General features: G+C 38.2%; 1 protein-coding gene and 1 long non-coding RNA gene across 2 annotated transcripts in view; one reads left to right on the forward strand and one right to left on the reverse strand.

The window, feature by feature from the left end:
- frmpd4 (FERM and PDZ domain containing 4) overlaps nucleotides 1–24,113 on the forward strand; it is a 35,327-nt gene that overhangs the window by 2,876 nt on the left and 8,338 nt on the right. Inside the window, exons 2-10 of the mRNA XM_042495193.1 lie at nucleotides 7,276–7,392; nucleotides 15,199–15,359; nucleotides 17,408–17,510; nucleotides 19,420–19,465; nucleotides 20,274–20,378; nucleotides 21,751–21,858; nucleotides 22,274–22,405; nucleotides 22,955–23,074; nucleotides 23,912–24,048. Coding sequence (XP_042351127.1) covers nucleotides 7,276–7,392; nucleotides 15,199–15,359; nucleotides 17,408–17,510; nucleotides 19,420–19,465; nucleotides 20,274–20,378; nucleotides 21,751–21,858; nucleotides 22,274–22,405; nucleotides 22,955–23,074; nucleotides 23,912–24,048 — 1,029 coding nt within the window. The remainder of the gene's footprint in view (nucleotides 1–7,275; nucleotides 7,393–15,198; nucleotides 15,360–17,407; nucleotides 17,511–19,419; nucleotides 19,466–20,273; nucleotides 20,379–21,750; nucleotides 21,859–22,273; nucleotides 22,406–22,954; nucleotides 23,075–23,911; nucleotides 24,049–24,113) is intronic.
- LOC121949498 lies at nucleotides 1,119–15,248 on the reverse strand. Its single transcript, XR_006106241.1, has 3 exons — nucleotides 15,179–15,248; nucleotides 13,788–13,903; nucleotides 1,119–1,331 (listed from the first exon to the last, which is right to left on the reverse strand). It is a non-coding gene; the product is annotated as an uncharacterized LOC121949498 (long non-coding RNA).

The raw sequence follows: 24,113 nt of genomic DNA on the forward strand, positions 1-24,113 counted from the left end.
ATGGGTAGGATGTGGAAACAAACTATGGTCTACAGGTTGTACTTCTGCATTTTCTCATTGCCCACCACCCATGCCACCTCCGCAGACACAAAGAGTATAGAAGTGCATCAAGAGACAGACTTGCCCCTCCCTGTTTCTCTCAACCTCGGACTGAAATCTGATTAAACGGTAAAACTGACTGAATATAAATCAAGATTATGTCACTGCACTGGCTATTTCTTGCCCAGAATGTTTTTAGAAACACATTTTAGCATTTATCTGTAATAGTGAAAGTTTGTAAACAGGAAGTGGGCGCTGATCTGCTTCCTGCACAGTGAAGACGGAGGCTGAAAAACTGAGATAAAACAGTTAAATTAAGCAGCACTGATCAAATATAAACCAAGATTCAAATATTATTTGTCACTGTAAATGTTTTCAGGAACATATTTCAGCTTGCCGCTTAACTGCAATATGAGATTGTTTCTTGACGGCCGGCCGCCATTGTTTCACACATACAAGTTCGCATTGCGTCACCCACTAGCGGGAGTGTTTATTCGTTTGGTGGGGGATGCTGTGCATTAGTTTGTTTCCCTTTTGAGCAAAAAGTGTCCTGTTTCCCTGTTTTCTCTGGTCATGTAGTAACAGTTTCAAAAGTATTATGTTTTTCTACTGCATAGACATCCTATTTTTATTAAATGGCTATCTCTCCAGCAGTGAAATACTTTAATGGTGTTTTGCTGGTTAACAGGTAAACTAGATTCAGTGAGGTTCCCATACTCGCTGTAAAATAGCAGGAGGATCATGGTGGGTGGCCTGTTTCCCAGATGCTGTTTTATTTCCACCCAGAGGAGATTAACTAACCAAAAAACCTTTCTATATAGAGGCAGAGAGCTGCTTCAGGATAGTGCCGTTGCCCATGGCAACAATATCAGTGCTTCCAAAGACAAACACAGAAATACAATATTCAGTTGGAGTAATGGGGAAAAAAAGACACTCTTATTCTCGATTGAGTGTTAGTACTAATTCTAGTCAGCCAGGCTGTCTGATTTAGGTGTGAAAAACGGCTTCTTGAATATCAGGGGAAAAAAAACAAAAACGTTTATTTTTCTGATGTGATGTAAAAGTCGCAGAATGGGTGAGAACAGTAGCAAGAAATTGAGCAATTCTGTGCAACTACATGGTCAGCAATATTCTAAAATCACTTAAGTATAAATAATGGTGCACAATATGTAAATAACAGATTGGCATATTGTACTGCCATACTGACCAAATCTTTGGAGCCAAGGTGGTGGTTTGGAGGAGTCAAGCAGAGGGTAAATGTGCATTTGTGTCCTCAACAGGATGGAGGCAGTCTGAAAAGGGAGCAAAGGAATAAAGCCTTTAATCAGAGAGGTTCCTTTCTGTCTGAGCCACTTCTCCGATCCGCTCCACTCCCCAGCCTCCTCCCAGGAGATGGTCATCTCAACTGTTGTCTCTCCACAGATTTCATATCCAAACAGAATCACATTAGCGGTCTATCTCTGCATAAATGTCTCTGTTTAACTAGAGAGCACGGGGAAAGCAGCATCATGGCCTCCTCGCCATCCAAAATCATACTTAAAACACTTCACACCCTGTCACATGAGCAGAGAAAAAAAACGTCTTATTTTGTGCGTTGAGTAATTGGTAAGAGTGTAGACAGGCAAAAGATTAGCACTGATTTCAGATCCACAGCATGCAGGAGATTTGAGACATTTATAAATATTTTAAGATTTTTGACCATCTAGTAGGGCAGGACAGTTGGGTTTTATCGGTCAAAGCTTTAATCACTGTTTATTTAGATTTATTATTTGTATTTAGAGCGTTTGTGTGCGTATTCATGCAGCAGAAACTTTGCTGAATGTCGCTCAAACATAAGAAAATAATGTTAATACAGTGGATAGGGTGTCCGTAGGTCGTTAAAAACAGGGTTCCATACATCTTCACAGTCAAAACTTCACGTCTTTTCCATTTGCTTTGAAGGACCCAAAATAAAATGCCCATGTGCGTTAATGTTTAACACGAACAAAACTATACTTTATCCCAAATGTTAATTATTGTATAAAAATTAAAAAGCAAACTTTTCCAATATCCAATTGTAAGTTTTGATCCTATTGACTCCAAATAACCTACTTAAAACTATGAGCACAATCAATACACTTAATTAAAAAAAAAAAAAAAAAAACAGCTTTATGGGCATTTGCCCCACTTGCCCGCTGTTATTCAGACATATCAAATTCAAACTCTAAGTAAACATAATTCCAGCTAGCTGGCATACATGGAGGGAAAGACTAAATGCAGGGGGAAAATGAAGAAAAGTACATGATAGTAAAGAAAACATGTGCATATTAGAGCTTTGTAACATTGGCAGAAAGTAAATTGGCTGCTGTGTTGCAATAAACAGAAGGCTATCCAAATCTGATTACTGTAACAATTACTTCAATACAACCGACAAAATCCCATGACTTCCTAAACATCTGAGGATTTTACCAACTCCAGGACCTTTCATGGCACGGAAATTGAAATTCCATGACTTATTCAGTCTTAAAATGTCTTAAATTTTATTTTATAAATAGTAGGCCTTCTGGAGTCATTTAAAGACATCTTTAATTTGAACTGGTAAGGTGTTAATTGCCCAAAACATTTAATCTAATTTATACATCTTTTAATTTCTATTTGTCAAAATGAGTCAGATTCTGTGTGAAAGTCCTCATTTCTGATGTTTTAAATCTTTAAACTAACCACTGAACCCAGTGCTGTTTTTACTTTGTACTTGCACTTGCCTGTTGGCAAAATGTAGATGAACTTATCTCCCTCTCTGCTAGGCTCACAGGGAATAGACCTACAGTGCATGTTATGCACTGAGGAAGTCCAGATAATCAAGGTTTTTATTCACAAAAAACAGGTCTGGTACACGAGTGATCAGTCAGCAAGGCAAACAAATCCAAAAAGGACTAGGCTAAGGGAGGGTCAAAAAACAGTCCAGTCAGACAGGTACAAGAAAGCTAACAAGGAAGTACAGCTGGAACACTTGCTGCACAGGACAGAGACGAACTGGCACAGGAGGAAGGAAACACAGAGCTTATATAAACAAGGGGAGGGGGAGATAACTAGACACAGGTGTGGCAATCAGACACAGGTGAAACAAATTAGAGGCAGGGCAGGTAATCACACAGGAGGGAAACGTGACAGGACTTGGGGATCTGAAAAAATAAGACACAGAGATTAACAAAACAAAACTAAAGAGGAAACTGACAAAATGAAGAAATAAACAAAAACATGACCTGACAAAGTGTGACACTCTCATAACCATACTCATACATAAAATCTACCTCTGCATGGGACCACTGAATATCTTCTGTACAAGTATTTAGCTGCAATGCTTTAATATGAAAAAGATGACCTGCCATTTGTCTTAAATTTGGTTCACATCATCGTGAAAAGATCTTTAAAGCCATTTAATCTAAGTCTGATATTATAGACACCTTGTTAGATCCAATGAGACTGCATCTAAAAAATCTGTTAGCACTTGAGTGTCAATAGTTTTTTTGAATGGGTTTTTGGTAAGAGACCTTGAATAAGGTCTGGTTAACACAAGCTGAAGATGTTCTCACATTTTGTTCTGCAACACAAAATCCATCAGTAAATACCCCACTCGCAAACTTTGAGGGTTTAATGTGTCTTCAAAAAGGCAGTTGCTAACAAGTGGTTAAATAAGACTACAGAACATCATCACACCAAATAACTCCAAACATGGCTTTACAGCCTCGCAAAGGTGGTGTAGTTCATTTTAACCAAGCAATAAGTTTTGTACTTTAGGCGTTAAGGCTTTATAAATCCTTTAAGTGGTGTTCATTTGTGGCAATTACCTTGCTGAACAAAATGTGTAAGTATCATATCAAGAGTTTATTTTTTGCAAATATTGTCCCTGTCTCTCCCCCAGTGCATGCAGGGAAAGTCGCAAGAACCAGCAAGGAGATACAGAGTTTGGTCCTCTGGCAATGAGCCCATAAATGTCACTAAAAATGTTGCTCCTGCGTGCAAATGGGAGTCATTGACGCAAACTCCTCTCAGAGGAAATAACTTTCTGAATCACTCATGAAAAATTACACTTGTTTAATTCTCAATATGCCTAATTGCAGGCATGTGAGAGTGTGGTTTCATATAGCTGGCCCTCATGGAGACTGTCCGTGTAAATTATTCAGACTGACTTGAGTGTCTGTGTTGGAATGTGCTCTTCTTAGCTGCGGCTTGTCTATAATGCATAGTTACTCCCTACATTAGCAGGATTTCAGGCTGCATAACACACCAGAATGCTTCTTTCCAACCAGCTTGTATTCAGAGAGATGAAAGGGAAAGTGAACTACTGTGATAAAGCAAGGATCACATTGTTCATGCAATTTTAATGACGGACTGAAAAGTGATCTTGTCCCCATCGCACAGACAGTAGAATTAAACTCATTATCTTTCAAAGTTTAGTTACTGATAAATTTGGATGGCAGAGTCTTGCCACTGGTTATCTTAAATCTATGAAACCTGAGCAAATTAGCTTTATTTCTTTCAAAAACATGCACAATTCACTAAAATTTAGCACCAAAACCAAAATTTTTTTTAAAAGGTAAATAAATAAAAATAAACATTTAATTAATTATATAAATGTATAGATAAAATGAAATAAAATCAATAATAATAATAATAATAATAATAACTATTATTAATATTATTATTATTGTTATTATCATCATTATTATTATTATTATTATTATTATTATTATTATTATTATTATTATTATATAGTAGTAGTAGTAGTAGTAGTAGTAGTAGTAGTAGTAAAGGTTTCTGGACATTATTATTATTAACTTCTTTTAAAACTAATTTTTAAGATCATTTTCTTGTCTTGTTCTCCTGATTTCTTGCAACTTGTGGGGCATCACTTGACAAGAAACTCATTGCCTTTGTAGCCATGTTTTCAAGAGATATTAAACCAATTTGCACATCCGATTAAATGCATATAAAAGGCGGCACGAGAAAACAGATCCTTTCCAGGTTGCAAAGGTTTAATAAAGCTCTAAAGGTAGATGTACACAATAAAGTCTTTATATGAAATCGTGCTGTGGTCTTCAGATTTAAATGGTACAACCTTGATGTTAGTTGCTGTGGTAGCAAAGGCTCAGGCTTTCATGTAGTAGTGTCCTTTATTGATTTTTATAAACTATGACTCATTTTTCCTTCTGTTGGTAATGGCTGTCAAAGAGTATGTTTTGGTTGCTACTGGATAGTAAATCCACACAGATATACAAAGAACTGACTATGTTGTTTTAGTGTGATTTGTCCTGAGAGAAATTACATTTGCCTCCAGCCTCTTGTCCTAATTGTCCTCCCTCTGACTCTTGGGTAACTGTTCATGAATTGTGCAGCATGGCTTGCCCACTTGGCGCTCGATTACTTAGTCCAATGTGACTGTGCAGGCATAATTTATTAATGCTAGCTGAGGAAGATCAGTTTCACTGACCAGCAGTGGGTGAACCTTTTCAGCCTCTCTGTAAAGCTGGAGTGCTACGACTCAATAGCATAATGCACCTCCCACCTGCAGACAAAAGAAATCAAAGATCACAGTATCTATGACTGTGCCGTTAATACAGAGACATTGTGGCTGAGAGACAGAAAATGGATTTTGGGGAACTATCTTTCAGCTCAGAAACATGTTTTGAAGGCACAGCGTCTGGAACTGTAAGTACAATAAGCCTTATTGTGTTGCAGACCTTTGGAGAAATGTCACTGCCAAAGGTGTAATCCTGCAGAATTGTACAAAATGATATTCATATGATACAATTCTTTGACCTTTGAAACATTACATCTCTTACTAAAATGTGCCACATCTGCTCGTGTTAACATGTCTGCTAGCTTCAACCCCAGAGGCTGAAATGGAGGGTGCAAGTAGGACTCGTCAATGAGGTGAACATGGCTCCAAAAGTGTCAGACAGTATCCAGTTGTGTGCACACATCATTTGAGCTGCAGGAAATGTGTTCTAAATATACACCATGGAGGCCTGCTCCCAGCTAATGTACTGTGGGTCAAATAAATCCATATCCATGTGGAAACAGTAATATCCCCCAAACACACCACTGTATTGGGAAAGAAAGATTGCTTCCTGTGTTTAGAGCCCAAACGCACAAAAGAAAAGCACCATTTTCAGCTATTATATGAATTAGTTATGATTTAATGCATCCAGTTGCACTTAGTTGTGTTTTGTTGATTAGTTGAAGTGACCCCAGAATACACTTCAGCTCAGGTTGCTTTATTTTGTGCCTAACTCTTGCACGGCTTTGGAATATTTTGCAACTTTTTCCTCAGCTTATACATTGTGTTGATGAGTTGGCGATATTTTATTCATACCTCATGAAACAGGCACGTGCACCCATGCAGACAGACAAGGGCACACCCAAACTAACACACACACACACACCCATGCAGATAACAAGCGCCCCGCATACAATTTATTATCATCGGTACAGTAACTGGGGAAACATTTAGAGGGGAAGAAAGAGGAGCTTTGAATAATGAATGCGAAGAGCCCTGTTACACGGCAGACAAGCCTTTGAAGTGACATAACTTACTGCCACCGCTTTCATAGCATCACCAGTGTGCAGACACAAAGACAGAGATAAAGGGAAGACAAGGAGGGGGGGCTGCAGACAAAAAGACACATGAAAACATTTTAACCAATTACAGTTCTTCTGAATATCCGCCAACTTGTAGCACGGGGACAAGGCAACACAGAATTGTGTTTTGTTGGTGAAATCAGAAAATCAGATGAAATTTAGATTTAGTCACACACAGTCTTTCACACAATAGACTGAAATACATTGTTTTGTAAATGATGATAAAGTTTGTCAAATCCTGGCAATGAGGAAATCAAATAGCCACTTTATCAGAAAATTCCCCTGGGCTCTTTTTTTTTTATAAGGAATGTGCTGACATCTAGAAATAAAACCAATTTCATGCCTCTCAAAGCACAAGAGTGAGGCATGACAACTCCGCCTGTGTGTCTAGCTTACGTAATTAATTTGATTTGTATTCACTGAGTGAACTGTGGAACATTGTTTATCACGCTGGAATCAGACAATTCTCTCATCACTCGGGCTGAAATGCTTCATATCAGGCCACATTTCTTTCTATTATGATTTAAATATCTCAACAATTTTGAAATTCTTATGGAGCTAGATTATCTGTTTTACGATCTATGCCTGATTTTTCCTCCCTTTCTTCCTCTGCAGCCACAGGACCAAATCCTCAGGCTGGCCGCCCCCTTCAGGGACCTGGAGTGCTTCGCAGGGACCCCCCAATGGATGGGACATGGGCACCAATAGAGAGGGGCGTGACTGCTACATCAAGTAAGTGCCCTGTGTTTAAAGAAACAGAGGGGGAGCTCTCTCCGTCCCAGATGTTTCAGACGCTTTGCCAACCTGTGATTATTCTAGCCACGTCACTGCCTCCACACTGTCTCCATCTGTGCGTTCAGAATACTGATTCTCTGTTCCCTCCACTGCTGCGCACACTCTGCCCCTGCCTACTCTCACTCTCTCTCACACTCTCACACACCCACAACACTCCTCATGCAGTCTCCCAAATGCAGAAGAGGGCTTTTGAGAGTGTGCGTGTGTGTGCGCTGCCGCCAAGAAAGAAATTCACCTGTGCAGGGACTTGTTTTGATCTGAGAGGGCTGCACGTTCCCCAGAGGATGCTGAGCTGTAGTGTCATCAGTGTAATTGATCCCTGGTAATTGGCACTTGTGGATATCTGTGCAGGCAAGTAAAAAGACATTCTGCTCTCTTTCTATGTTTGTGTGCACATGTTCTAATATAACAAGTGAGTATTTGCTTGTTTCTCTTGATTCGGCTAGGCTTTTTGTTAGCAGAGATGTGTAACATGCATTCATACTAGATCTAAAAATACTGCTGCATTCATGAACCCCTGTGCATACTAGATTGTGACTGCTTTTGCTCAGTGTTTGCTCCTTTTATTTGCTCATGAGATCACTTCTTCTCATTTGACATTTTAATGCAACAACGTGCAGGGTAGATGCATCTTTGTACAAAAAAACATCTGCGTATTTGCATGGTTTATGGAATAGGAGGTGAGCACTTGTCACACATGGGTTATAGCATGAGAAGCGTGATGTCAGAGGAGTTATATAAGAACTAAGGAGCGCTGAAAGTGCTGGATGCAGAGTGTGTCTGGATGAGGCAGATCATGGAGGCTGTTTTGGCTCCAGCTTTAGCTTTTCTAAATTTGAGGGAGACTCATGAATAATCAAATGTCCGTTTCGGTGACTGTCCGTGGCCATCCGAGTTTGTCAAGGCTCCAGGGGGGGCTGATACTAAATTGTTGTATTTCTCAGTGGAACACATGTCTAGTCGGCGTGACAGGAGCACATGAATAAAGCAGTAGCTATTTAATATTTACACTGTGGGACACAGTATTTAACATATATGTAGTGTAGTTTAGAAACTTCCGTGACTATCTTCAACAGAGTAGATAAATATTGATTCAATAGAGACTTCTGAGCATGAGATGGCAGGATGGCAGTTTTGTTTCACAGTGTAAAAACATGTCAAAGTGAAATGAACTGTAGTTCCATCAGTACTTAAACTGACTTCATTAAACCACAAAAAAGCTGCATTTTCATTTTAGAAAATTCACAGCAGCCAGTCCCCTTAGAGGAAGAGTGACACAGCAAAAAAAAAGGCCATATAAACTGGCTGTGAATGCAGAATTTAAAAAAAGGTTGAACAAATATAACAACCTCAGCACCAACAAGTTGTGAGCAGTGTCAAAGCAGCCTTTCGGAACAAGAGTAACAGGATATTGCTTTTGGTAATGAGCTTACTCCACTTTGTCCAAAATATGCTTCAAGAAAAAAATGAGTGAAAATAGTCTTTGTAAAATGAAAGTCAGGCCAGCAGTTCTATTCAACTTGTTTCTGTTCATCTTGTTAACTGTATAGCTTCACTGTGCGACTTCTGACTGCTGTATAGAGCGGTGTGGAGCTACAGCTAATGAGTATGATTAGAGACCATTAGATGCATGGCTGTCTGCACAATGGGAATCCAGCCATGTTTAGCAGGTGGCCGTGCAGGGGAGGAGACAGTACTCTTCCTGAATGCACAGGTCCATATGGTTTAGATTTGTGCACAATCTGTTGAGTTTGTCATTTTAAAGAGATGAAACTGACACATAAATCCAAAGTAAATGTATCACAGAAGGACTTTCAGAGATGTAAAGTGACAAGAGATCATTGTGCAATCATTGTTGTTATGAGTTGTCAATTAATGAATGTCAAAATACTTCAGTAAACACAAGGATGAGAAGGATGAGGACAAAGTGTGTTGTTTTAAGAGACATTACAATCAATTGTATTATTTTTAAAGAAACAAGGTAAGATAAGTGCTGCTGTCTCTATTGTATAGAGGCTTGAGTGAGCCATGGAAACAATTATGTACTTGAATGTTTTATTTTAATCAGATTAAGAAAACACTTTGGCTGATTGAATTGCCTGTTGCACTTAAATGATACAATTAAAAAGCAGTTTGTAAAAAGGGTTATTAAATACACAAATTAATAATGCATTTGATACTTTGGCCTCTTTCTTCAACTGGTAGTAACGGCCAATGGCGATACCCATATTAAAAATAGCTATTTGGCCAATTCCGGTGTTTTTATTGTTGTTGTTTATTTTATTTTTGTTGTTACTTATTCCCACTTTTGTGACAGTGTATAAAGAAATAACAAATTCAATCATACACATTAATGAACCAATGTTTAATATAACCTTCTTTCACATAAAAACAATTTTTAAATAACTGCTTCAAAAGTCTATTAACTCTAATATATCATATTTCCCTGATTAATATCTATTAAAGTATTTTCTTTTAAATAACTTTATTTAAAAATATTTTATAGAAAGGCATTACTATAATATCTCTTTACATTTTTTAGGTCTGTTTTCATTCTTAGTGTACTCTTAGTAGTGTTACTCTTAGTTTGTTTAATTTTTCTTTTTGTGTGTTTTATTGGGATTTTATGTATAAAGCACTTTGTAACGTTGGTTTTGATAAGTGCTATACAAATAAACATTATTATTATTATCATTATTATTATCTTATACTGCAGTGAAAACATCAACACATTTTTTACAAGTTTCTACATTTTACAAGATTACTGATATAAATATGATGTACTGGATTTTGGACCCCAGGTAGATCAGCTGGTGTCATTGGCAATAACTAACGGGGATCCTTTTCAATAAATAAATGACTAAATAAATGAAAGTTACATTTAATGCATAATGATAATGTAATAATTTACATCCCCTCAGTACTCATTTATACTGAGTAGAGCTTGGACGCATCGTAATGTAACTTAGTGCAATTTCCATCAGCAGTTAGTTTTTGCCTTTGGCTGCTAACAACTCATGTTAACTAGCTCCACCCTGCCAATTTTAACACACTTGTTTTTTTATGTGGCATTATTAGGGAAAAATAAGGTGGGTCAGCTGACTTGACGATAGTTAGTTTGCTGCCGCCTTTGACGGCCGATAAATCATGCATCCCTAGCTGGCACATTACCACGCTGGGTGTTTTCTTAACATTTGCCTATTCTCCGTTATAACCTGGAAATTCTCTGGTTTCCCTTTATTGTACCGATCCAATTGTAAAGTCAAAAACAGTAATATTGAAATAAAAAAGTTAGAAAACTAGTGCTAAGGCTTAGTTTTTAAATTTATCTACTAAGTCTGTACATGTTATTGCCAGTTTCCACCCTCAAAGTTTTATACAGTTCTGTTAAATAGAACACATCCCCTGTTGCTTTCATGTCGGAAGAATTTAATAACACATTTCAGGGTTAATTGTTATTTTTAACCCATGGGAATTTGCTAAATAAGTTGCCAGTGGAAAATTAACTATTTTAAACTTATTTGACACAAACACATTTTCTTGTTTTTAAGATGACTGAATGAGTGTTTCTCTTTCAGTGACCCGGGGACGACCTACTCAGCTCATTATTTTCAATTAGCTCCATCTTTTTAGTTTTGTTACTGCAGGCTCTGCACATACCAACGCCAGCCTGCTGTACAGCGCCACTGTGAAACTAGAGGCTTCTGTTCATTTGGCCAATTAATCAATCAATTTTTAAATGGAATGTTGAAATTTAACTCTTTGTCACTCCAAGTTACTTATATGCCTTTCTTTCATTTGCCTTATATTTTCTACTCTGTTTTGTCCATACTTACATGATGCCGCTCTGTAATCGTATTGTTCAAAACAAGATTGGTCAGATTATGCACAATATCTACTGGATTCTTTGATAACACTAAGACACAATTCCTACTGTTAAAACAGAGACACTTTTCCATGAAGATGATTTTGTTTCTTTTAAAATAAGCTATATTCGACATTCAGAGCATTAACATAGCATCAAACAATTACTTGCTAGGATATAGGCTGTGTTCTCACTCCAGGGCTTCATGCTCAAGCCCGATATTTTCCCTAGATCTGATTTTTCTTCCGACTGTCCACATTCCTGTTTAAAGTTGCACTGAATGATGTCACTGTGAACGGATCTCTGTTTTCATTAGCAAACAAAAACTTCACATGCACGCGCATTAGGACAACAATGAAAAAATGTCACATTTTAAAGAGTATTTTGGGGCAAAAATTGAATGACAGTGAAACATTCAACTCCTGAATGATTTGCTGCTCATATGTAGAGAATGAAGGTGAAAAGGTGAAGGAACAAGTCAATGCTAGCCAATCAGAGGCAGAGTGGCGTGTCATACCTTCACCGTACTTATTGGCCATGTGCTATAGTTTTAGAGATGGGACATTTTTCGGACTGTTGGGGATTCGGAAATATGGGCTGTTGGAATAATGGGCAGCTCTCAGCAGGAGTACACCTAAGACAGCCTTTCTGTAGTTTCATCGGACTATGCCAACACTATATGATGACAGATATGCTCCTGTACAGTGAAGTATGGCGCAGAAAAACACAGGATTTGTATTATGACCGCTCTCAGTGGGGTCGCATGGCGAGTGATCCGATTTGTATAAGATTTAAGATCATATGTAAAAGTTGCCCACATCTAATTGGAAAAAATCAAAATTTGGTGGCTACACTATGAAAAAATCAGAATGATGCCACATGAGAAAAAAAAATCTGATTTGTGCTGCACTTGCATGCGAGTCCCTGTGACTGTGTCCCACTGGCTAGCTAACTGAAAGTGTATCGCCTGCCCTCTGGTCCTTCCCCCAGGTTAACGCTGTGAGCAGCGTTACATCAGCACCATTACAATATTTAACACTGTTATCAGCAAGCTAAGCCATCTCCAAAGTTTTCAAAGACCTCTGTTCCTGCTGCTGTCTACTGTTTACTTGTTCTCCTGCCTGTCTGTGACATCTCATGGACACACCAACAAAACAAACAAAACACACACAAAAGTGGTTTACCCGTGCTTAAAAAACCATGCATGCGTGCATGCGCTAATTTTGGAGGGAAAGGGGTAATAGATATGCTTAAAAAGCCATTTAAAGCTCCTTTAAGACACAATGCTAATATAAATTCAAGTAGTTTTGTCTACCTTTTGCATGACAAAAGCATATACAGCAAAACAAGGGTGTGGGAGGAGGGATAAAAACATGGTCCTTGTAACAGGAAACAGGAAGTCTGACTTGTGTGTGAAACGTCTTAATTCTGAGAAATCTTCAAGAACGTGTTATAGCAACAGCTCTCCAAATTAAAGAGAACATCAGCCATCAGAATATTTGTATGTTAAGCTGATGGGAGATGGAAAATGTTATTGTTTTACCCTCAGTAGATTAAGATCTTGTTCAACTTGAATAGAAAACATTGGCTTAGGTTTATATTGTTTGACATACGTTGATTAAGATTTAGGTGGTCTGTTCCCCACTGTAGCTACGTTTTTTAGACCCTTCTAACCCCACTTCAAACAGTAAAGGCCATGTTTAACTAGAACTGGCTGGTAAAGTCAATGTTTACAGACTGGTTGTAATATATATTTTACTTTGTCTAATATTCTTCTGGATTAAGGTTACTAAAGGGCTAAGCTTCTGGTTTATACATAAAACATCTCTTTTATTTCATGTCTTAGTTCCCTGAAAAGAGCACCACGAAAAAGGGTTCACCTCAGGTTCAGGACTGATATTACCACAAAAAGAAATTGATGAGACTGATGTAAGCATTCTCTCACTTCCTGCTGTCTTTCATTATCTGTTTAGCAGCTGCATTTTACATCCTAACGCCAGACCAAATTTTTTTTTTATGGTTTGTAGCTCCGGGAGAGAATCGTTGAATCCTCCTTGAAAATCTCAGTTGACAATCGCTTTGCTTTGAACATCTTGTTGAACATGTTTTTCTTTTTCGTAGTATCGGGATTGCAATTGACAGATCTTTCTGTGTCTTTGTGCCATGAAAGATTAATTGTCAGTATTTAGTGGTGAATAGTACATGTGTCAAGAGTAACTGTGAATTACACACTGTCTGCCCACGGCTTTAATTAACCAACATTGTTGGCACCATACGGAGCTGCTGCTGCTGCTGCCTTTGCAGCCAGAGAAAGTGGAGAAATGCTGTAAAAAACTCTAATCACAGAATATGTGAATGCTACATACATTGTCTTTTGAGTGCATAAAGGGATAAAACTGTGTTACAAGGATGAAGAAAAATGCATTGATCAGGGTAGCTGAGGAAAATCGTCAAATAAGGTACAAACCGGACAGGGTTGGTTTTCAGCCAGTGATTGATGGCAGGATTCTCACAGTCATCAAGATAGCAACTCTCAAACTCAGGCAGTCGGGAGGTTTCACCTGCACGCAGTCCACATCATACCTGTAGTGAGACAAGGCAGAAGCGTATTCTATAACAGGTAACAGTGTGAGTACTACAAAGAGCTGTAACTGCTCCTTGCTAAAGCACACAGTGGATATCTGCAATGTGAGAATAAAAACATTGGAGCTTGATTACCATCGCCCACATGATCTATTTTTACAGCACTGCACTAGTTCTGTATTTCAAGACAATATCTTGCATCTTGTCTTCAGAAATTTTCCCTTGAATGTGATTCTCATTAGTGGTTGTGCTATTTCAGCATGCAAGTTTTTGATTAGAGCTGAAACTAGTGATCATTTTCCTCTATCAACGAATTTGCAATTTTTTTTTCCCTCAGTTGATCAACATATAATTTGGTCTATAAAATGTCAGAAAATTGTCACATATACCCAACACTAGGCCCAGGGGCATAGGGTGAAGTTTTAAATGTCTTGTTTTGTCCGACGAACAATCAAAAACCAATTTACAATATATCAAATAGAGACAAACAATAAATCATCACCGTGAAGAAGTTCTAACCAAAAAAGCTTGGACTTAAAAAAAAAAAATCACTTTTAAAAACACTGAACATGTTAAAAGGTGCCCTTATATTTCACTATTATTCCAAATAAAACATTTTTTCTGAACACGATGTGCATCATGTAAACAGCGTATTCTGTTTGGATATTCTGAATTAGTCCTTTTTATGAATTAAGCATTTTTTCTGATTAAGAGATGTGGACTTAACCAGTATTTATTGGGTTTTAGGAGCATTCTTTTGACATGTTTGCAATGCTTTTGGAATATGTGTCTCATTTGGGGTTTCTTCTGTAGCCTGTGACACGTGGCGTTTTGATGGTTTACAGTCAGTTCTGTGCATTGTCATGGAGGTGTTGTAAACAAACTTGCCAAACGTTTACAAGGCTGTTGTAGCTGTTGTTTACATTTCTGTTAATTGATTAAATGATTATTGTTTCAGCTGCAGTCGAAATCATTGCACATTCAAGCTCATGAATACTCAAAATTCAAATCACATTGATTTTCCTTCCTTTCCTTTCCTTCCATTACTTTTGCCAGTATTCAAAATAAAATCTTTCATTCATATATCTGAACACATTTTCAAAACAGGAAACTTTAGCAATGCTGTTGTCATATTCTTGTGATATTAAAATTCATGAAGATGAAAAATTTTACATTTCTGTTTCCCCTGATACACTAGCTTTACGATGCTGTGTACATCAGTGCTTTACAATGTAACAAAAACAAGCAGCAGTGATGACTAAAACAGGAAATAACCTTTTTTTTCCTGCTCACAGCCACGTATCCCAGAGCAGCTCCCTGGAGGAGGTTCGTCTGGACGGGGACAAGTTTGTGCCACCAGCACCCCGGAAGGTGGAAATGAGACGAGACCCAGTGCTTGGCTTTGGATTTGTGGCAGGCAGTGAGAAACCTGTGGTGGTCCGCTCAGTCACACCAGGTAAAGTGCCCCAGCTGCAAAGCGAGCTCTAATACAACAGTGACTCATCCGATCCATGGCCATTATCAACACATTCCCCGAAGCGGATGAAATCCTCCTAAAAAGTAGCCAGAAAGGAGAGAAGAAAATCCAGTCAGCCTGTAGTTTACGTTGATGATTCATTGATTTTAACTGTGCTCAATGAGTAAGCATTCATTAGAGCCCCGAGACACAAGACAGGAAAGCAAGAAAATCAAGACAAATGGCATGACTGTGCACAGTTTGTACCACTTAAAGATCCTCTCAACTAAATGGTTTTTTTTTGGTCTTATGTTTATTTCTCCTAAAATGTCTGACTTTAACTATATGGACTTGTATCTGTTCAAAGTTTGTTTTCAGAGAAATATTTTCACATTCCTCTACTGAGGGGGGGTGTCTGTGCTCTTTCCTAAAATCTGAGATTCAAATGTAACCTACACTGGGCAAGCTAAATTTGATACGTCACGAATCTGACAGCCAAATGCTGTTTAAAATAGGAAATGTATATCAGTGGAAGGACAGACTTGAGCACAGAGTAGACTTGTGTGGACCTCTGTCACAATAGTGACAGAAGTTTTTGGATGTAAACTAAATCCTGGAGCTTCCTTCCACTATCTACCAAAACCCCATTGTAGCAGCTATTACTGTATGTTTCACAACCATCAGCACTGTGTCAGCCACTGGCAGTTATCCTACAAGCTAAAACACAACAATTAAAATATGAACATTTACACTGAACATTCTGATACGTCCGCTGCTGGCCAATTTTGGTGCGTAACCAAAAGAAGTACAGGAGCTGACTGAGTAAAAGCCAGCTGTCACTCACATCACCATGGTCAAACTAGCTGTCGCTAAAGTTAGAGTGCATGCTTACTCCAACCTTTATAGTAGATGCTTTGAAATGGCCCAGGATACACACATTACTATGTCTTCTGTTTAAAATAAGGTGTTAACACAGAGTACATACAAATACATACATAGATAAAATTGATTAGATTATATTACTTTTATTCTTTGATTTTTTTAATTGCTGGGGAAAATATCCTGTCAATAAATGATACGTTTTAATCAAGGACATCCCTGACTACATACAGACTCAAAATCAAGCAGTGCAGTACTGCATCAATTCAGCTACATTTCTAAAAAAAAACAAAAAACTACAGATGTTGCTAACATTGCATGTAGCTTAGACTTGACGCTATTCAAAGAACGTCAGTAAACGTTGTTAAAACCTGGCTCAGAGGCTGCAACAAAGACGACAGACCAGACCAGTTTACAAATAATAAAAAGTATAGTTATTTACAAAAAGTAGCAATAAAGAACAAATTTAACGTGTATGTCAGTAATCGGTCGTATATGCATGTACGGGTGTGTGGAAATGTCTTTCGTAAAACAAAAACAGTGGCGAGGGTAGAGGAAATCTGTTACAAGTTGGTACCCTGTACTGTCATGAACCACACTGGGCCTAGGTGTGGCCCATGAGCGTAACCATGACCCTCTCTGCCTCGACCTGGATCCTGCGAGAAAAAGAGTGTCCAGAAAAACAGCACACCTGTTGGGAATGCAGGAATGCTTTCGTTTGGCATAGCCTATTTCCATATATTTTTCATGTTTATTTCCCAGTTTTATTTCCCATTTGTTGGAAAAGTCATCAAATTAATCACATGTTGTAAATTGCATTACTTTGATAAAGTAATTAAAATAACAAACTCTGTATCCTCAACACCCTTCCAAGACAGTCAGTCTAGGGAAATCCAGCATGTTGGCTGAATCTCTTAGATGTTTCCTCTAATGCTAGAGTAAGCCATCTTGATGTGCGCTGCTCTTTCATCAGTCATCCTGGAGCTAGTAGCCTAAGACAGCACAACCTACCATAAGCAGCTGTAGTGGGCGGGGCAGCGGCCAGATCCAGATTTTCTAAGTTTCTACTTCTGGCCTCTTTTCATGGTTTTTTAATGTTGTTGTTAACTTTTTATGTGGGAAAACTATGTTAAAGCGGGACTTTAACTCTTGTTTGGTGTGTGTCTCAGGGGGTCCATCAGAAGGCAAGCTGATCCCAGGAGACGAGATCATCATGATTAATGATGAGCCGGTCAGCTCAGCACCCAGGGAGAGGGTTATTGACCTTGTCAGGTATGACAACACACTAAGGTGAGATGTCATTTGCCTGCTGTTGAACCTGTTGTTGATATTTGTAAAGTGCCTATAAAAAGTATTCACCCATAGTATTCACATATGGAAGTTTTCTTGTTTTGTTGTCTGACAAAAATGAATCAATCAAGGGAGATTATTTTTTTTGACACTGATGACTGAGATAAGGCTGGCAGAATCAGTGACGTCTTTTAAATCCCTTCTTCAAACCCATTTTTATAGACTTGCTTTTATGTGATGTCTATTTTTATTTTAATTCATCATTTCAGTTTATCTTTTTTTTATTTATAGTATATAGTGGTAGTAGTATAGTATAAAGTTTAATTCTGTTATTAGTACTATTATTTCTGCGTTTACTGATAATATTCTTTGAATTGTATTTACTCTTACTGGTATGATCAACAGAAAGAAAGATTCAATGTCCCAGTGAAACTGAAGTTAGAGTGTCTTAAGCTTTATGTTTCCCAGTGAAATTGAATATTTCATCAGTGTACAGTTAAAAAAGGGATTTAAATCAAATCTTTCACATATGACTGGACCGTTAAGATGGATATGGACCTACAGCAGATCTAATAGTTTTAGCTTATGGGATGGTAGTATCCGTTGCTGAAGTAGTTTGCTGTAAAATGTCTTGCACACAGTCTGGAGCTGTGAAGAGATAACACTTTTCTCAAGTGAAAATAAACATAATCACGAAACAAAGATACACTGATGTACCATGCTGATGCTAGCTGACTTTATCATAGCCCTGTGCAACCAAAAGTTGCAGACTAATTGATGGGCAGATTTTATTATATTATTGGTTAAAATTGGTTTGTACTAGCTTGTGTAAGCACATGTCATATTTTGTTTAACAGGAAGGAAACATTATTGTTATTTTATATAACAATAGAAAAACTTATTTTTAGCACTGTTGAATTGGTGCACAAAATGTCCAGGGATGTGATCTTAAAGGATTAAAAGACCTAAATGTCAGAAAAATATGTAAATCATCCACGGTGCAGCCAATTGGCTTTAGAAATCACATAATTAGTTAAACGTGTGCAGTCAGGCAGTTTCAATCAAGTGTTTAATAAATAAACACAGTATTGTAAAGTGCACTATGACAACAAACGACCACTCCAAACTACTCAGTAATCAGGTGATGAAAGCACAAGTCAGAGGATGGATACAAGAATATTTTAGTGTCAAAAAGAAACATTAAATTGCCTGTGATTCAGTGCTGTAGAACAATAAATCATGAAAACTTTCAAGGGATGTCAACACTTAAGTACATTTTAACTCTATGAATAATCAAACCACCTCTCATAGCTTTAAATTTATGGACATATAGTATATAACCACAGACTGGCAAAAGATACCTTAACTTTCTGTCAAGAATAGCTTTTCTTTTTTAAAAATTCAATTTGAACTGCTATAAAACCAAATATTTCAGCTGGACAGATAAAGTATATTATTGTAGCCATTCACCAAGATTGAGCTGTATTCTGGTGTTGATGTTTTTTCATGCATCTCATTAAATTAATATCACTGACACGGCTGAGTGGCTGGCTGTGAGCGTTTGGTCCTCGTGTGACCTGTGCGGCAGTCTGTAAACACTACATTAGCACAGGGGGAAAGTGCCCCTGTGGCCACTCCTTCACTGCTCCTGTGGCCTTGAATGGGCTCGGTCTCTGCAGTAAAACTCTGCACTATGGAGGCAAGACAGGGCTGCCAGGAGCATCACTGGAACACGATGTTCCTCGTGCCACCGTCCGCCATGATGTGATATGTCCTAAAAATAACTGGAGGAAAACTGATTTCCCTTAACCACATTTTATTGCTTATTTTCTTTTGTTTCAATCTTTTGCCAGAAATTATTCTTAAATGTTTTCTTTTGTGCGTTTTGCAGGAGCTGCAAGGAGTCCATATTGTTGAGCGTTGTTCAGCCGTACCCAGTAAGTTTCCCCGTCCTCTATGAATGAAACGGAGTACATTCCAAAAGGCTATTTGTGTGTTTGGAGCTGATTATTTTGTTGACTCCATGAAAGCAAGTCATTAATCATGCCATATGTTTGTGCTGGCACTGTATCAGTGATGCCTTAACTGAGTATTACAGCCCCGCTAACTCAAAGGGAGACCAATCACTGCAGTCTTTCCAAGTCTTCTCATGTTGTAGCGTCAGATCCTCTCAAGACCTCAGACGAACCTGCCACATCAACATTTACCAGAGTCACGGAGCGCCAGATGGTTGTGAACACGCAGTGCCAGGAGCATATATTCAGCCTTTGTTTACAGTTCACATAATAAGTCAGTGGAAATGTGATTTATGCTTGAATTCACTCCAAAAATAGATCAAATCATGAGTGCGTGCTCACAGAAAACAACATATATGCTGTTTCTTTAGTGGTGCCATCTGATAATTTTCTGTACATCCTAACAGTAATTATAGTGTTTAAAAAAGAAATAAATAAATCCATTCTTTGTGCACTTCAATTAATAATGTTGCTCAGTTTACCATCTGCTTCTACCGCTTCTTTGCAGTATCAATGGCACTAAGACAGTGAGGTTGTCCTCCCTCTCATGCCCTCACACAGAGCCTCCCTTATTGCATCAGCTCTGAGTGGAGAAATGAGAGGTTGTCATGTTTCAGGAAGAGAACATGCCCTTGAATTGTGTGCTGCTGATAAAATACATGACTCATCTCTAAAGCAACTGATTGTCCTTTAAATTTGTTTTTTTCTCCTTCTTCTTTCTCTCTAAAAGTCACCCAAATCGGCATTCATCAGCGCAGCCAAAAAGGCCAAGTTAAAGACTAATCCTGTAAAAGTCCGCTTCGCTGAAGAGGTCATCATCAATGGCCAGGTCCCTGTAAGTCACACTAGACACTGATTCATTCTGTACACATCAAGGCTCTGAACAAGAGATGACAGCGGCAGACTTGCACTATAACAGCAGGCACGTAGCAGAGTGAAAATATCAGAAATCACCAAAGGTAAAATTGAGACATGCATGACCAAGAACTAGATGACCTCTTACTTCTTTTTATCGCTGGGATGAAATAAAGAGGATGGGGGTACAGAAAAAGAGGGACACTCAAAGAGAGCTTCTCTGATTTGTTGGAGGCTTTTTACAGAGCAACCATAAAGTGAGGGGACTATCAGACGGCCATGTCCTCTGACCAAAAAGGACAGGACCGTACTTAAAGCCAGACAGCGATTATTAAAGAAGATGCATAAGTGAGTGTGGTAACATGCACACGAATAACCAGTTTATGAGGCTTATCACAGTTATGATCATATTCGGGAAATTCAGTTATTTACATTCTGCGTATACACCCCAGTTTCTTTCAGAGTATTCCAGCTAGCATATCGCTACTGTCAGGCACAAAAACACTGTGTTTGTAAAATGTTTCAATAGAGATAGGCTTTTAATAAGCTTTTTTAAATACATTTCAGTGGTTAAGAAATGGTAAAATCCACTGATAGACGGAGAGGGGGACCAATAGAATTAATTAATGAAAAAAAAGAAAATAGTGAAATGTGGAGATACAAGGTTTGTGCCTGACATTGACGATATTCAGGTTTCTCATAAACGGAATATGCTATTTACATGCTCAAACACACAAACGAAGTATTTCAAAACCCTGATCCATGTAAACAGACTGTACTGTACTGTACTGTATGTGTAGGTTTGTATTACTTTCACTACCACTTTACCGAAATGAAAAAATGTCATGGAAATTCAATTAAATGTGGAAACGTAAATGGTATAAGAAATAGTTTGGCATTTGGGGGAAAAAATTGATACCACTCTCCTGCTTGCCTGATAATAGCCAAAGGGTGTGAGTTAGCATTTTAGCACTCCTGCTTCCCTCATCTCAAAGTCAGTGGGTTTTTTTGAATTGATTTTTGGTAGGAAGGTCTGTGGTTAACACAAGCTTAAGAGACTTTCACGTTTTGCTCTACGACATTAAACATGAGACATGACAGTTTATCAATCCTCTCATTCCAGTAAGAAAGCAAATAATTGTATTTCCTCAAAATGTAGAAACTATTTCTTTTTATTTTGCATTCAATCCTCAGTTACTTCCAAATTGAGTTCTTGAATGTACAATAATTTTCTCCCAGGGGTCCTCTAATTAAAGAGTTTTCATCCCATGTACTTTAACTCCAGAATATAAACATCTTTTAATTAGAAAAAGTTGGATTTGTTGATCAAACGATTCTTATTTCCTCCTCAGGAAACGGTGAAGGACAACTCCCTTCTCTTTATGCCAAATGTTCTGAAGGTGTACCTGGAGAACGGGCAGACTAAATCATTTAAATTTGACAGCAGCACATCCATTAAGGTAGGTGCCGGAAAGAACTTTGCTTCACTATGAAATGCAGTTGCGTAATCTAAAGTGATGCTCAGCTTAAATGTTGAATGTTATTCACGGTTGCACTTCACATTATAAAGTGCAAACTCTTCTCTTTGTTATGGCCTTTGGGACCTCATCTGAACTGAAACTATTACTAAAACAAAAAGCATTTTAAACCTAATCAACTGCAGCAGGGAGAACTTGGTCAGCACTTCACATTTCCTTTATTTATTTTTTTTTTCAATTTCTATTTCACTTAAACTTCTGATTGTATGTTCAGTTCATGTATTTGCGTGTGTTCAGCCGTGAAAATGATTTATGGTTTTGGCACCAAGCTGAGCACGAGGAAGCTGCTGCGTCTGCATGGTTCTCATATTGTATTAACTATGACTTTGTGTGAAAGGACGTCATCTTGACCCTGCAAGAGAAGCTATCCATTAAGAGCATCGAGCACTTCTCTCTGATGCTGGAGCAAAGAGCTGAGGGGTCTGCCAGCAAACTCATGCTCCTGCATGAGCAGGAGATGCTAACTCAGGTAAGACTGCTCTCTTTGGGGCCAATAAACAGAGAGGGAGTTAAATAATAGTCTTGATGACAAAACAGAGGAAGGATACCATAATTGTCTTCCATATACGGTCAAGAATTTTGGTACCAGCCGGCGCAAAACTACAGGCTCTCGTTCAGTTTGAAAAATGTTAAAGGAGTAGTTCAAAATTTAGAGAACTATACTTATTCACATTCTTGCTGAGACTTAAAGATGATCAATACATTTCTGTAATAGTCTCTTAAGAAAATCATTACCTCTTGTAGTTATATTTGGGTTTTTGTACGGATTAAACAAAAGAGCTAGCACATGTCCATAAGTGATCTGCAGATGTGCCTGCAAGAGTCTCATGGCCCCAAAAAGCCAATAAGCTTATTTCTACAAATGTCAAACTATTCCTCGAATCACTGTTAAAAACATGTATTAGTCCTGACAGACTCCATGATTGAAGTTAACATCAAATGTTGCATGCAATGCACTGTCCCTGTTTGCAGATGCAAACACTTGACTAATGAATTATCTTTTGACTTTGTGCTCTAGGTGACACAGAGGCCAGGGTCACACAAGATGAAGTGCTTTTTTCGCATCACTTTTGTCCCAAAGGATCCTGTGGACCTGCTTAGGAGAGACGCAGTAGCATTTGAGTACCTCTATGTTCAGGTAATTATCAGCAGATGCAGATAACACTTGAAAGGGACAGTTACCTGTTGCAATATTTATCAATCTAGATTGTAATTATGTGAGTTTTCTCACATAATTACAATCTTTCAATTTCCGGCTTTTTTCTAAATGGCAGTTGGCTTTTGGTATTCAAAGCTCCAAAAATACATTTAAAAAACTCAACAGCAATGTCTCTTTCCAGAAATCATGACCCGGTTACTCAAGATAATCCACAGCCCTTGTTGTGAGCAGTTTCATGTAGGAACTATTTTCTTTCTACCAAACTACACCCACCAACTGCACCACACAAAAGGAAGTGTGCGCCTACTCATGGAACTGTGTAAAACTGCTCACAACAAATACTGTGGATACTCTGGAGTAATCAGGTCATGATTTCTGAAAAGAGACATTGCTGTTGAGTTTTTCAAATGTACCTCTTTGCCATTTTGAGCACCACAAGACCTGTGCCATCTGGTTCCATTATATTAGAGAGCAGGCAGACATCTCTACACCCGATATCTTCAACCCTCGGCAACTCATACCTTAACAATTTAGATTGATAAATAACACTACAGGTAACAGGAAAAATATCTCTTGGATTTTTAGGTGATCTGTCCCTTTAATTCAGGCAGTTTAGTTTGGCGAAAGTTTAAAAGAATCACAGTATGCTAATCTGACAACACCTAAGAACTAGCACCTAGCTGAGACTTCACCAGATAGTAATGGCCTACAGCAAACAGATGGTTGCTGTAGGTGTGTTGCTGTCTTGCATTTCGTGATAAGAAGGGTAACTGAAGTGTAACCTCCTCCTGTCCTCTCTCTCTCCGGCTCCTCCAGAGCTGTAATGATGTGGTATTGGAGAGATTTGGGTCAGAGCTGAAATACGACACGGCGCTCCATCTGGCTGCCCTGCAAATGTATATTCTAACCATCAATACCAAGCAGTCCCAGAAAGTTTCTCTCAAGTATATCGAGTAAGTAGATTGGATTTCACACTGCGTCATGCTGGCTGGAATATAACTACAGTCATTTTGTTGTT

Source organism: Plectropomus leopardus, chromosome 10, assembly GCF_008729295.1.
Source record: "Plectropomus leopardus isolate mb chromosome 10, YSFRI_Pleo_2.0, whole genome shotgun sequence".
Taxonomy (NCBI): domain Eukaryota; kingdom Metazoa; phylum Chordata; class Actinopteri; order Perciformes; family Serranidae; genus Plectropomus; species Plectropomus leopardus.